We start from the raw sequence: 15,317 nt of genomic DNA on the forward strand, positions 1-15,317 counted from the left end.
TAGCTATTTCCAGAGCACCTACTCTAGCACTTTAGGTACCTGCTCTGATTTCCTAGTTCACGTAAGATTTATAGATTTGAATACATTATGAATCCAGCACAAAATCTGCCCTTGCTTATGGCAACTGATTCTCCCTGTGACTTTGACTCAGCCTTTGCTGGGGAAAAAAGTAAAAAGTATCATTGAAACCTTCTTCTCTTCATGTGTAAAACTAACACACAAACTCACAGACCTTTAACATCTGTCTGACTCTACTAAAAAGAGTACCTGCAAAATGGAAATACTTGTCTTTATGTTACCTCTTTGCAGCATTGAGGGATTATTTTGCTGATATCTGCCAGATTTTGAAGAATTTGGTGTCAAACAAGCATTAAGTAATGTTGCTGTGATGATCAATATGTTTCCTAAGTGATCCTTGCACAGCCTTCCATCAAGGCTTCACCATATTTGGCATAGCCAGGTGAACTGATACTAACATTTAACTTTGGAGCACAGGCAGATGTACTTCCTACCGGCTCTCTTGGAAAGGATCCCTGTGTATTTTTGGGACGCTATGTCAAACGATCTCTGTGACATTTGCTGTTCTGGTAAGGCCGCTGCAGAGCCATATATTGCTGATAAAAGTTTCCTGGGGACACTTACTGGAGCTTCACCGTCATTGCTGAACCATGACACAACAACCTCTGAGCCTGATGAGACGTGTGCTGCCAGAGATGGAAAAAGAGCTATCTGCAGCTAAACATAGAGTGCCCAAAGCATACCGGTGGCTATTTGTAAGTACAAGCAAGAATAATTATTAATATCACCAATTCTTCATGGTAGAATTAAAATACTGTATTTACCTGATTTGACTATGCAGTTCAAAAAGCTGGAATAAATAAAGGAGTTAGTAGGTGGAGTTTAAACAAGACCTCAAATAGACTTAAGCTGGCCTAAATCTGCTGCTGCTGAACTCAGCAGTACAAGCCTGACTGGCTTTAATGGCCATGGGATATGACCCATCCTGAATGTTACTGAAGTCTTATCCATTCAAATTATGGATCCAATTTCTAAAAACATTTAAAGAAATAAAGTTATGCATATTCAACAAAGCATTTGAATTCAGAATAATAGAATTGATCATAGAACGTCCTGAGCTGGAAGGGACCCACAAGGATGAGCAAGTCCAACTCCTGTCCCTGCACAGGACAACCCCAAATTCACACCATGTCTCTGAGGGCCTTGTCCAAGCGCTTCTTGAATATCGCCAGGCTGGTGCCGTGATGCCTCCACGGGGAGCCTGTTCCAGGGCTCCACCACCCTCTGAGGGAAGAACCTTTCCCTAATACCCAGCCTAACCCTCCCCTGGCACATCTCCCTGCCATTCCCTCGGGCCCTGTCATAGGTCCCGTTTAAAATGGGCCCCTGCATTTTAATCAGATGTTTTGACTACAATTAACATATGTATTGATACCAGCAAGTTCAACAAAAAGCAAGTAGTCACAGACATTTATATGAGGAAAAAAACCCAAACCATGGCAGACAAGGGTGTCATTCACCCTTAGCCATAAACTAATGATTAGGTCATGAATTCAGGCAGAAGAAGACACAGCTGAAAATCCCTCCTTAACTTGAGATCCAGTTTCCCAAGCAATCCTACAGGCATTCCAGACTAGGTCCAAGGTGGCAGGGATAGTGAGTATAACCCTGCCAAGTCCTTTTATAAATTTGGCCTGCTTAAACTATTCACTGCCCGTCTCTAATATTCCCACCAATGAGGCACTTGTCTTGACACAAAACAAAATCTGCAAATGCTCAGAGAGAAAACAGACACGCAGACATACAGACTCTGGGTTGTATAACTCAGGATAAAGCTTCTTTAAAGTATTGTTTTTCTTCATCACAAAGAAAAACAAGCAACTTGTAATTTTAAAACATTTGCTAGGCAGCTATTTGTTAATTTATTGAATTATTTTCTTTTAGCAATATAAGATTAAAGCAAAATTAGATCTTGCCAAGATGGATGTTTTTCCCTTGACTATGTGGCACTTCAGGACATGGTTTAGGAGGCCTGGAGGTGTTGGTTTGATGGTTGGACTTGATGACCTTAGAGGTCTTTTCCAACCTTAATGAATCTATGATTCTATTCTTTTTATTATTTCACTGAAAATGCTTAATAAAAAGACCAGAGAAGTAACTATCAGTCCAGGCAGCATTTCCCTGATTTAACTGGGTCTGTAGTAGAGTTATTATTAATTTGTGATTCAAATTTAGGAGGCCTGACCCTCTTCTTGTGCCCTTTTTATATATATGCGTGAACTCTATGGGCTTCAACTCAGTCAATCCTGATTTGAAAAGATGTAAGCAAGATGGGAACGGAGCCAGAATTACACAGAAATACCTGAGTCACCTTGCTGGAGCTTATGAAACACATATATAGATGTTTACACAAACCTTGTAAAACCATTTTCCTCCCAGTATGTATGCTGGTGTCTGGATTACCAGTAAACCTTGTAAGTTTGGTAACTTTAACGCTGCTCACAAGGCCAGTACCCTGGAAGAGGAGACTTACGCTGCTAATCATACGCTGCCTCGCCAAAGTAAGTTTGGAAGAGACATGAACCATGGTGCCCATCATCTGCTCAACAGCTCTGAATGGATGAAAAATGCAAGGTCCATAACAAACCCCCATGCTCACGCCACTCCCAGGGTGACAGCTGAAAAGTGTCAGAGGCTGCACACACTGTACGTGCCTGCGTTGTAGGGTGGCTACGTCTCTCTCGAAACGTGAAAGGCTTGGCCAACCACATGACTAGGGACCCAAAAAAATGTTATTGTTGGTCTTGGAGCACCAGACAGGTTGAACCAGATGCTTCAGTATCATTATTCTTCCTTGTGCTTTTCTCTTTACCTAGAAAGTTCTGCTGAACAGAGGAATGATGTTCTAGGGAAGCCAAAAGCTGGGTCCATCATACCCAGCAAAATACCCACACTTCTCAAGAAACAGAAATTAACTTTGTACCTTCCAGATCTGATTGTGATTTCTACTCATCATTAAATGCTTCTCAAGGACAGTCTACAAATAAATTACAGAGCCTGTATTGTTATAATGGGTTAAAAGGCTCCTGCCAAGTTCTTTCTCCTAGTTTGTAAAGCCATTACTGGTTTTGATAACCCTGAAATTCTGAAACTGAAACGAATTTTCTTATCAGAATGACTCTCTTACCTAAAAACCACAAAAGCCTTAATAGCAGAAAACAATCATTTGTACCAGAAGCATAATTTTTTAACTGATATCTTCCTTTAAGGCTATGTTGCAGCAGTTCACCAAAATCCAAACCAGGGTTAGTTTGAAATCACTCTTCAGCATACAAAACTTTTAAAAAAGCAATCTAGAAGATGCACAAAAAGAAATCCCAGAGTGCATAAAAATCTTGCACCTCCCTGTGATAATTTCTGGGATAATTCTATGCAAAGGAGAGGGGACGAGCAGCCACACCCTTCCGAGAGCAGCAACTCCTGGGCTTTTGACAGGGCCCAGGACAGCAGCAGGATGACTGCTTTGTCCTGGGCAGCCAGGCTCTCTGCCTGACCGATTCATTCAGGGATAGCTAGTTTGGTGCCAAATCTGGCCATCGCTTTTAAACATACTCCTAACAGACACCTAAAACTCTCCAAAATGAAACCATTGGAGATGACAAAGGGCTCCCAGGATCCTGGCATGGCTGTTTGCTGCTCCCTGAGACCGTGAGCGTACCAGGACTAACCTCTTTTCTTTGTGATAATCCTCTAACAAGAAATGACTGCAAGTGGCTGGTACCGTATCCCTGAGACATTGCAAATACCCCACTGCTGTGCACAACACTCAGCTCCTAACGGGAGGAATGGGCTGAGGGCGTTCGGTGTGTCTTATGCCTGTATGCCTTCAGCTGGCAGACCGGAATACGTATGAGTCAGTGCGCGTGGAAGCTCAAGGCCTTTGAGAGGTCTCTTGCTTCTTACATTTGCAAGCACCGTCATGTTTTCTCTAGATGGGTGTTCAGTGTGACTGTGGTTGAACACTTTGTGAAGTAAAGCCTTAAACACCTCTTCAGCAAACGCTCTTGGAAACTTGAGCTGATGAACATACCCAGAATATTAATCACTGCATACCACAACGACTCCTTGCAGAAATGACTGTCTGCCAGCTCAGTACGCATTCTCCTACAACCATGATGATACTACTGTCTTTAGATTGTCAGAAACATGGATTATTCTATATCTTATTATAGAGTATTTCTAAAACAGGAAGACTTTTGAAATCAAATTTACTTTGGACAACTCCTGTGGTTTGCTCTCTTTCTGGACTGCACACATCCCAGCCAATGCAAACAGACAGTTGGAATCCCAGGTCCTGTCTGTATCATGCTTTGTTTCCCATGTATACCCCCTATCTCCCTTCAAATTAACTTTCTAAATATTAGGTACTACTCTAATTGTGAAATGCGAGCAATGTACACCCAAACACCTGCCTCCACTGCAAACAGAAAGAAGCCATAAAAGTTCTGTGATCCTCCAATCTGGATTTATTAGTCTGTACGTAAAAAGAGCACCATTTCAGTTTAGTCATTATGTTCAAGTATACAGGTGCAAGACTGCCAGAAAAAGCTAAATGTATCTTCCATCAGGGTCTCATTTATACAGAAGCACTTTGCTTCTCCAGCACACAAAGAATTAAAATTAACCCGAGTTACGACAAGCTGGGTTAAGCTCAGAGCAAGTACTGCCTCTCAGTGCTCACTTCCCCGAAGCCGCTGCTGCCAGCATCTCGCGCTACCGGGTATCAAGCCTTTCTCTCCGGCAGACTCTTCCAATTCCTTCTCAAACAAGTTTAGAGGGGGAATTGTTGCTGGAGAGTTTCAGTGTTCACAAAAGGCCTGCTTACACCAACCACAGATCTGATGAAGGCGGCACCATCTCACCGGCGGACCTCCCTGCTCCTCAGCTCTGCCACCTCTCACCATCAGTCTGCCTGCATCTTGCCCCAGATTTGGGGGGGCTTCACCCTCAAATAAACATCTTGCAAGAACAAACACTTGTTCACAAAAGAAGAAATCTCAAAGATCCAGGTTAGGGCACTGTTAGAAAAAGAGTAAAATGAGCGGGGATGATAACGAACGGGTGCGATAACCACCTAACCTGTCCGAGCCGTAGCAGTTCAGGTCGCTGTGTCCTGGCGGAGCCCAGCCTACCTGCACGGCTCAGGAGACAGCTAACCTGCATTTGGTTACAGCGCGGCTCTTCTGTTTACAGTCGTCCCTCTACTTGTCTTTCTGAGGCTCCTGCTCTCCAGGTTGTTAAATAGAAAAAGGAAATAGAGCAATTGTGTAACACCTTTCTTTTTTTAACCTGAGACAGAAACTGCTTTTATTAGAGACTCTACAGCTGGTGAAAAACAGCCCTTTCTGGTTTGTTTGTGCTTGTGGAAGATATGGTTTTCCCCAGGCCACGTCTACTGCCCTACATTTTTCTCACTGATCTCTGCATTTCCTGGCTGTGTGTTCGTTCAAGGATGCAGGACAGAACTCTTTTCCTTGAATAAGTATTAGCTCCACAAAAGCCAAATGATGAAATGGTCATTGACCCCACAACTCCTGCTACTAGAACTTGACCCAGGTGTGGTCCAGTATATTTAGATTTGTATATTTAGATTTGTCACTTGCCCCAGTACCTCATACTCATGCAGAAGAACCTTTCTGTTCTTTCCAGCCTTAAAACAGGCAAAGTAAGTGCCTTCTCCTTTGCAGATTCTCTCCTGGATCAACCTTCATGTTTATCTCCCCTTACTAATATCCAGTTATTTTAAATGTCATGCTCCAGAGAAGTTTTCACCTGTTCATCTTTCTTTTATATTCTCCCATTTTTCAACTTTTAGCTTGTTTCTTGTTTGGATATTCTCTTTTTACTTCCAACTTCCATACTCTGGTTACATGCTTTACTATACAACTTTTTAGACTTTTAATCAAATTAATGGCACCTCTCCAAAACATTAAGAATTGCAGTTTTTCAACCTGAACGGAAGGTCCTCAGGAAGATACCAATTAATTCTTTTGCTCTGGCTCTGCAAATTATGAGTTTATGTGAGAGTCTCCACGCAATTCTCTCACGTGCATTATGCAGGAAGTCACATTACTAAAAATGTTCTTTCTGGAGTTATAAATCTTCAGGTGACAGCATGGCTCAATTGAACGCAGTGCAGATTTTTTCCAGTAACTTACAGATCCAGAGGTTCACACAATGAATCTGGGCAATGACCTTCACTTTAACAGCTGATGCACTCAAAGAACCGTATATCACAAACATCCGTATCAGCCTCAATAAAATAGTGTGGGCACTAAAACGAACCAGTAGCTAAAGGTTTGCGTTCCAGAATACATTTGTGACGACAGAGTGCCAGACAACCCCGTGAAGCCATTATTTAGCTCCCAAACACCTCCATTAAACTCACTTTGATAGAAACAGCTTGTAAGAGGTAAGGTTTCTGGATGTATGGACCCACGCAGGTCTATTCTAATACATTAAGCTCTGCACAAAGGATCTACTGGGCATTTATGAACCACCAGTTCTTGTAAAGTCTGTTTTCTAGGGGGAAAGACCTTGATGCTGACTCAGTCAGAAAGGCTGCACCTGAAGCTACTGGTTTTGGAAGATGCGCGAAGAGGCCGTGTAGACACATCATGGATGTGGCTGACATTTCAACTTACAGCCCAAAATATCCGTCAGGGAGTACAAAGCAATGATATACCCTCAACTTGACAGAAGGAGGGGGCTGCAATTTGCTTTCCCAATCATTCGGTACTCTGCAAAGGGTCTGATGTAACTCCCACATATCTATAATAATCCTATTAATCTACAGGGATGGTTTGGGCTCGGAGAGACCAAACACCTGCATTTTGTATGGGCATAGCGGATTTCAGCCTGGATGTGGCTTTGAAATATGCTCTGAACATCAAAATATCTGAGCTCTTCACTGGGACAGAGTTTGCATGAAGTTTGCTATTACTAAGGTTGTATGTGTAATGGGTTTGAACTGTGCCACTGATTTTCATGGTAAGATTTTCATTGCCCAAGACCAACAGATATATCAAATCTGAAAGATTCTGAAATTCCACCATATGATAGGTGTACTTATTTTTTCTATGTTTTCATTAAATCTGTTTCTGTTCTTAGTTACCCTTGTACAAAATCAGAATGAGCTTTGGGCTGAGGAAACTGAGAGTAAAAACTGATTTAGTTTTCATTTTCTTAGGAAAAAACTATTGCACAAAACAATCAGGAGACTGCCAGCTTATCTCAATTCTGCTCGTTTTATGATATGATAGTATTTCAGACATGACAGCCTCTGCCAAGGTACCAAATCATGGTACCTCTCAGCTCTTCATGCTCCCTTCTGAAAAACAGAGAAGGAAGTCAGGATTCTTACTGAAAATCCTAAAGTCTACACCCTAAAGGCTAAAGTTAGGATACAGTACACTGTAGGCAGCAAGCTAAGAATAACAGGACAAACTCACAAGGAAAGAAATAACATTAAAATACAGGAACTCTGACCCTCCCTCCACAACATTACCTAATTCTAATGTCACAAAGAAGAAAGCAGTGTGAACATGTGTGCAAGAGATAACAGGCTGTCAAAGCACCGCTTCCGCTCAGAAAATTAAAGTTGGATTATTCAGTAGAAGCTGATCCGAGAGTCACACCAGTGTCCAGTTCACCGTGCAACTTACCTTCACAAAGAGCTCGATTTCAGGGTCCTTTCCTTCCCCATTAGCAGGAACAGAGTCTGTCATTTTTCACCCCCAAGGCTACCAGCTGATCTCCCGCTATTAAGCAGCAAAACGAGGTTTCAACTGCACAGCAGGTAGGCTTCCTATCTGAATGGCTCTCACAAAGCTTTTAAAACATCATTTGTAACGATAAAGCTCAAAACCAGCAGAGAAAACAAGTTTGTGGCTAATAAATAAATAATACCAATAAAAAAAAAGGCAGGCAGTAGAGAAGCAGTCCCTCTTACGGCTATGTAGTTCTTCAGAGCAACAAGTGCTGCTGTGCTCTGGTACAGTATCCTCATCTGTCAGAGCTGCAGTTCTCACTGCCTGCCCAAAATAGCCCAGAGTATAAAAAAAGAGGGTGGGGTTAACTCACAGGGGAGGAGACAAGCTCCTGGTACCTACAGCAGGATCAGTCTCTGAGCAAATAATTCTGCTCTTCCCCGTTTTCAGCGTTCCTGTTGTTCCCTCCCTTCTTCTACAGCTGGGAGCACCAGTGACAGAGGAAGAGGGAAGGTCCACAGCAGGCCGGTTTCATTGCTTTAGGCAACAGTGATGTTTTTTCCTTTATTTTGGAAGGGTGCTTGTCCTGCTTCTAGCTGTCAAAATCTTAATATTGTCGTTGCTAAGAACGGTAAGGAAAAAAGAGCCTAATTTCTTCACCCTGCGCATTGGCTGTTGCATGGGTGCAAGGAGCGTGCAGAAAAGCAGAGCTCTGCCTCGGCGAAAACCCCTGTGTGCGGTACAAAGCAGTAGAGAAGCTGAAACTGAATACACTTAGGTGAGAAAAGCACCTGCGGTGTCACCGCTCCTGATGGAGTTCAGGAGCAGGGGAATGGGAATGGGGTTACGCAGGGGCATGAAGAGCTTCAGGGCCCTGTGAAAATAAAATATTTGGGTCCTGTAACTATTTCTCAATGTGTTCCTTGGGGTGTTGGTTGTAGCAGGGGCATTGCAGAGCAATGATACGCTGGGGTGGAGTGTGGAAGAAAGCTTTATAGATGACTGTCGTCATCTATACTCCCTTCCTTCGCCCTGCATTCCTTGTGTGACTCAGAGGTCGCCACACACAAACCCTAAGCGAGAGGTGGCATGTGACAGAAAGGCCTGACACAGCTAAAAGGTGTGGAGGAAGGGAGTGCTGGCACGGGCGAGGAGAGCGGACAAAGGCAAAGGCGTTGGCTGGGACCTCCTCGTCATTGCCATCACTGCCTGGAGGGACTGGCTACCTTCGTGCCCCCTGCCCTTCCCTCACCTCTGCCCCCCTGCCCTCTGCTCCTGTTTTGGGGGCTTGCAGCCTGTTGGCTGCTCACACCACCCGACACGAGCAGTTTTACCTTCCCCTTCTGACAGGGAATGGCCTTTTGGGTACGGTTTTGACATGATCAAACACTCGCCTTTCATGAGAGTGCGCTTAGCTGTGTGCTTTTGTGATGATCTTTAATTCCCTCCCGTGACCCCCAGGCATTTGACACAGGTCCAGAGCAGCAGCAGCCAACGTCTCCGTGGCTCTTGGGTAAGCCTTACAGGAATTTCCTGCGACAGCTGTTTTGTGTGCACTCCATGAAGCACTGAAAGGGTTAACAAGTAAATCTCATTATGCTGTTGCAACTGTAATTACAACATAATCAACATTACAATTAGTGTGAAAGTGTGCTTATGGTTTTTAGATCTAATTAGCACTCATTCAAATAACCGGAAGGTTAACTATAAGAGAATTAAGTATTATTACTTCTTTGATTTCAAATTTTTACATGTAATTTTTGGACTAGGCATATTAATTACCAAACATTCATAGTATAATTATTCTTAGGCCTACCGGCAAACTTCCAAGGACATGGGCTAAGTGTACTTACATGCGGGAAAAAGAATCACTGCGTTGTAATTATATATTACAGTTACAAAAGTCTGCTGAAAACGTAAGTGTAGTCACCGTATCTCTAAAACGCATCCCTAAACAACATGTTATCAACTACATGACTATAAGCTTTTGGTTTTGCTGAAAAATTGTTTTGCTTTAGCAAATTGTTTAAAAACAATGGGAAGTGGGTCATCTTGACTGAGGTTACCTGTAGCTCCAGCCTCACTGAAAATGCTGTTTCGATATAGGCAAGTGCTTTGAACAATTTATATCACAGGAGTGTATGTACCAGCTCTGGAAGAGAAAATACTGCCAGCTATAAGAACGGTGAGGAGGTAATACCGCTAATGCTAAACCAAAATGTTTAAATAAAATCAGCATTCAAGATATCAGCACTTACAAGATGTGATGTGTGTGACCTATTTAGATGCCTATTTTAGAATGAAAAACTGTGCTCTAGAGGTGCCTACTTTTTTCCACTGGTAATAAAGGGAGCCCAGGGTAACAAGCTCAGATAAAGATGTTAAAATGGTCAGACAAATCCCGCTGTAATTATTAAGTAAAAGGAATCGGTGGCTTTAGTGACTGATTTCTATGTACGTGTCATCTCCCACTTCAGAAGTTGTGCATGCCTTGTGCTTCCGAAAGTTAAACTCTAGATGTAGCAATTTCAGTAGAGACTCAAAGTGTCAAAACACTTAAATCCTTCCTTCCCAATCACTGTCTGGGTTTGGCGGTGTGTTATAATTAATTTGCAAGACAAAGATCATTGTGCTGAGGCTCAGCAAAGCAGAAGGGAAACCGTGCAATACAGAGAAAGGGAGTTAAGGTACCCTGAAGCCATTTCCATCCTGACCAAGATATAAACTACAGCAGGAACGGGCCAGGCTCCATCTGCTTCAAGATGCTCTGGGCAGCAATGTCCCTGGAAAGCCCCTTCTCCATCTGCTTTCACCCATGAGGCCCCACCTTGCACCCCTCCCCTGCTCCAGGACTTGATATGGGGTGCGCAGAGGCTACAGAAGCTGCAGTGTGAATCTGGAATTCCAGTAAACTCTGGTTTTCAAAAATCTCCCTGTGGAACCCCTAGAAAAGGCCAAGCAAAACAGTCCTTGTTCATATAAATGCTGTTTTTAAAAATAGATTCTGAATGCTTGATTTAAGATAAGCATTGTAGGAAGCCATGAGTAGGAGGAAATATATATATCTGTACTACTTCAGGAATCTATTCATGCATTTACTGCTTTGCTGTCATATAAAACTGACTTATCACTTACATCTAGGTGGAACCTTTTTGACTATAATGGTTACTATTGTCTGCACGGCTCTGCTTTCTGTCATGAAATCAGCTCTTTCTTCAGCCAAATTAAGAGCAAGATACTGATAAATAATTAGTACACTCTCATTTTACTGCAAAGAATGAGTCGCTTAGTTTGGCCTATCATTTACGCACAAGTCAGAAGTAGCAGAGGCTTTGAGTTACGTACAAGAACATCAGACACTGAATTATGAACTCTTCATAAGCCAAGTCATTATAGCTTGAGGTTTATAGGATATATAAATGAATGTGAGCACGTCATCCCATTAATAAAAGAAGAGGACAGCTTCAGAAAAGGAATCATCACATCTCCACATAAGACCTCTATTGTAGATGAACTCTGACGCACTATCAGCTTTCACAGCTCTGATCCAAGCTTCACTTCCAGCAAAGATTTGCCCCGAGGGGTGAATCAGAGGCCAAGCATCCAGGATGTAACTCTATCGTGGAGTTCTCCAGCAGACTGCTGAGTTACCAAGAAGGATCAGGGCAAAGAGCCCATCAGTCCCCCGGTGCTCGCTTGGTGCCACCACCCAGCTCATTCTGCGAGAGCGGGGCATTACAAGTTTTATATGACAGGTAAAATGGAATAAAATTCCATTATGAATGAAAAGGAGAAGTAAAATCTTGGTGCAGCTGCAGTAAATGGCATTTGGGGCTATGATTTTACCTGGGAGTTATTTAACTGCTTAACTGACTTTAAAAAAAAAACACAGCTAAGGAGCAATCAGGTAATAAACCAGCATGTTTGAACGGGTTACAAAAATATATATCTTCCAGGGATAGTTCTGAATTACTGGCAATTTGCAACGACATTTACTGCGTGCTAGTAGCTTCAATGTGCTGCTTATTTAGCAAGTTAACAAATGCAAGGAATCAATCCAATAGTTTTAATTTCCTTCTGAATTACAATGCATCACTATCAAGTCCTTGTTTGATCTTCAGAAAAATCAAAAGGGATTTGCCTCAGATATTTGGGGTCAGGCTGCATGTTCCCCTCCCCAGACGTACAAGACATGTAAGGACATACAAAGCTTTTCTCATAAGCCTCACACCGAGGTTGGGTAAGCAGCTATTCTCCCTCGACTCCAGAGATGTACAATGCCTAAAAACCTGCTGGTTTGATGGAGGAACTGTGATTTTGTTGCATCTCAGAAATTCTCCCACACTCAAGGGCATGGAACAAAAGACATCAAGTGATACAACAGGCAGACAGCCTGAATGTCCCAAGAAATGGGATGGGATGGCAAAATCTAGGCCAGAAAACTTTGCAGTCCCCTTAACTGGCAAATTTTAGACAGCGTGCTCTGCATGCATCCCAAACATTATGAATCTGTCAGAGACATGAGCTACAGCAGCTCCCTTTACTTTGTTATGAAAATGCATTCTTTTGGCTCTCAAGGTCTCTGGATGAAACTCAGCAGTTTAGCAGAACGGTGGATCACCAGAATCAGCGCAGACAGGAGTTTCGCAAAGCAAGTTCTAGTCCAAAAGCATGAAATTATTTCTATATATCATTCTGTTTTAACCTAGATGCAGTATCAAACTTTCCTCTAACATTAATAAGCGTTAACAACTTCAGGAGAAAAACCGACTGCTGTTCAGCGTGAAGAGGGATTTCATTATGGATAATTATCTCAGCGCTCGCGTTGAGACAGTCACAGCTAACCATTCACAGGGAAGTGGCACTTCGAAGGTGCAAAATCATCTCCTAATGCTGCATTCAGTAGAGAGGCTTCTAGAGGGCAGTGGTTTATTCCTTTATTTCTGTAGCTTGCTATCATTCCAAAACTGTCATTTCAATTAAGAACAAAAGATGCTTTCAAACGGGACTGAGACTGCTCTGGAAAGTGGTATTGTAGGAGGTGCAACGGAGGCAATTACAGATTGTCCCAAACTGTGGGCTATGCGGATAACGGAGCTGAGGAAAGGAGGAATGCAGATATCCTCAGCCCGTGCTATTCAAAAGGAATCCTCCATACTGTTAGGTGTTTTGAAGAGAAACACCACCAGGTAAGTGTGATGTACCCGTTGTTGTTGACTCACTGCTGTGACAGAACTAAAATGAGATAATTTTACTTATAAGTCTGCAACAGAGTGATGCATATCCCTGTCTTAATTTACAGGTGTTCTTAGTGCAAGTCCCTATTTAGATTATTTCCATTCATTTCTTGGTATGCTTCTTGTCATAAATCAAGTCTAAATTAATTAGACTTGAAGCCTGTACATGCAAATTAGGATTAAATCCCTCCAAGCAAAAGACTAGGACACAACACACTACTCCAATCCCCATTTCTGAATTATTATTTACAGAAAATGTTCAAAATAGCATGTACATTTCATGCAGATCTGAGGCTCGGTTTCAATTCTCCCCAGTAAATAAGGCCCAAAGAACACACAATTGCCACTGATTTTGCTGGATACATTTGTGTTTCACTCTGTTGTTTCGCAAACAATTTGGCTGAAAGCAGAAATTACTTTCTGTATTCTGATGCACATTATTTCTAAAAGATGAAGCCTTCAGCAACTCAGTTTGAAATTACTCATGACTCAGACTAGTTCCCATGGGTTCAAATGTTGGCATCAGTAACATTTAACTGCGCCAGATGAAGCCACAAAGCACCTGCACAGCAGGTTACGTGCGGGGATCTGCGCAGCGGATTACAGGATCCTCTGAGGTGTACGTGCTAGCTGGCTTAAGAAAAGGGCTTCTGGCTTCTGGCTCCCTGATAAACCCGCACTTGTTCAGTATGAAATAGCAGGGATCAACACTTTTACATCTATCTTTATGGCAGCAAAGTTTAACCTCTGCATACGGTATGGTCCACCTCATCAACGGCAGCGCTGTATGCCTGGGATAATGCAGCTGGCTGACCTTGAGCCTTACAGTGAACTGTAGAACTCTTCCATTCTCCTTACAAGGTTGCCCTCATTCATTTTTCATTTCACCTTTTGGTACTTCTGCAATAAAGTTTCCACAAAGGCTGCCAGTGAACAAGCTCGCTTTCCTTAGCACATCACCTCAAGCTGTTATTAAATGAATGGTGGGTTGTTTGGGTGTTTTTTCCCTTCTTTCTTCAACGTAAGAGTTCAATGTCTTGAAGCACCTGACCTTGACTTGGTGATATCTCATTTTAATTTTTCTTTGCTTGAGGACCCTTTCCACTGCAGAGTTAATGCAGACAACCGGATGAATCAGAGCAACATGGTTAAGCACAGATGCGAACCCCTCTGCTGCAACTACACTTTCAGGTTAGTAGACTTGCACAGGTGACTGCCACGTGCAGGCTTTTAGGACTTCGGAGACTGCATCCCACATCTTTAAATGAAAGAGGGTGGTGGCAAGTCTTAAAGAAGAGCTTAGCTTACAACTGAAAGTAAAACTTAGTACGGAATTCAGCTCTGAGTGCAGAGTCTGAATAGCGATGGTGTCTCAAGTCTGTCAATTGGAAATACTGGGTAGTCTAACTAGGAAGTTGTAAGATTTTCTTTTCTCTTACACGGATAATTTTCCAAAAATTTTTCACCTTCTCCTGAACACAGCGCACATGGCAGGTAAAACTTTTATAAGGAAGACGTGGGCCTTTGGTCACCAGCTGCAATACCTGGAAGCAACATAGATCACCGAAATGTCAAAGCACAGAGCCGTCCTTGCAGCCTTGCTGCTCTGACCTTGGTGACAGCTGTGATACAATTCTAGAAAATGGACCATGTTTTCCTGGGAGACCTACATCAGTTAGAAAAGGGCTAATGAGATACAGAGCCCTTTACTCATTATTAGCACCTTCTGCCTGATGCCAGCCTAATTCATAAATATATATGAAGGTATCTCACGATGTTGAGGGAAAGCCTGAATCCCCCTGTGGAGGATGGCACCAGTAAGAGACTCTCAGGTTCTCTCTTGGCTACATGTTAGCACAGAAAATTACCTTTCAGAGAGGAAAGGCGAAGAGTTCAGAAGGGTGAGGTAGGTGTGCTCTCCGCTCTGTATCTCGACTGGGTGGAAGCCACTGTGTGACAGTTTCCACCACCACTGCTCATGCTGGGTCTCCTGACCAGAAAAAGAAGACTTTAGTCTATAGAGCTACCAAATCAACAACCTCTGCAATTATCCGGTTTGCCAGGAGATCTCTCTCAATTAAAAAAGGTAATTGAATGTTCTTGTGAAAGGGAAAATGGCTCAGCAGTTATAAGTGACCTTTTCAGAAAATTAAGTGTATTGAGTCGAAACTGGAGGCAAGTTAGCCAGGCCATCTGTCCATCTTGCAGGATATTATAAAACTTGCAGTATATTATTATAAACCAGGAAAAAAATTACAATACTATAACAAAACTGAAAGGAAATCCAGCCATA

General features: G+C 42.6%; 1 protein-coding gene across 3 annotated transcripts in view; it reads right to left on the bottom strand.

The window, feature by feature from the left end:
• The window catches only part of CLIC5 (chloride intracellular channel 5), a 92,898-nt gene that overhangs the window by 53,093 nt on the left and 24,488 nt on the right, over positions 1-15,317 (bottom strand). The window contains exon 1 of one of the 3 annotated variants that reach the window (XM_075086637.1): positions 7,743-8,109. The exons of the other annotated variants lie outside the window; for them this stretch is intronic. Within the exon in view, the coding sequence (XP_074942738.1) occupies positions 7,743-7,805 (63 nt within the window). The 5' untranslated portion in view covers positions 7,806-8,109. Of the gene's footprint in view, positions 1-7,742; positions 8,110-15,317 lie in introns of those variants that run through there. 3 annotated transcript variants of the gene reach the window in all.

The sequence above is a fragment of the Phalacrocorax aristotelis genome, chromosome 3 (assembly GCF_949628215.1).
Source record: "Phalacrocorax aristotelis chromosome 3, bGulAri2.1, whole genome shotgun sequence".
Classification (NCBI taxonomy): Eukaryota; Metazoa; Chordata; class Aves; order Suliformes; family Phalacrocoracidae; genus Phalacrocorax; species Phalacrocorax aristotelis.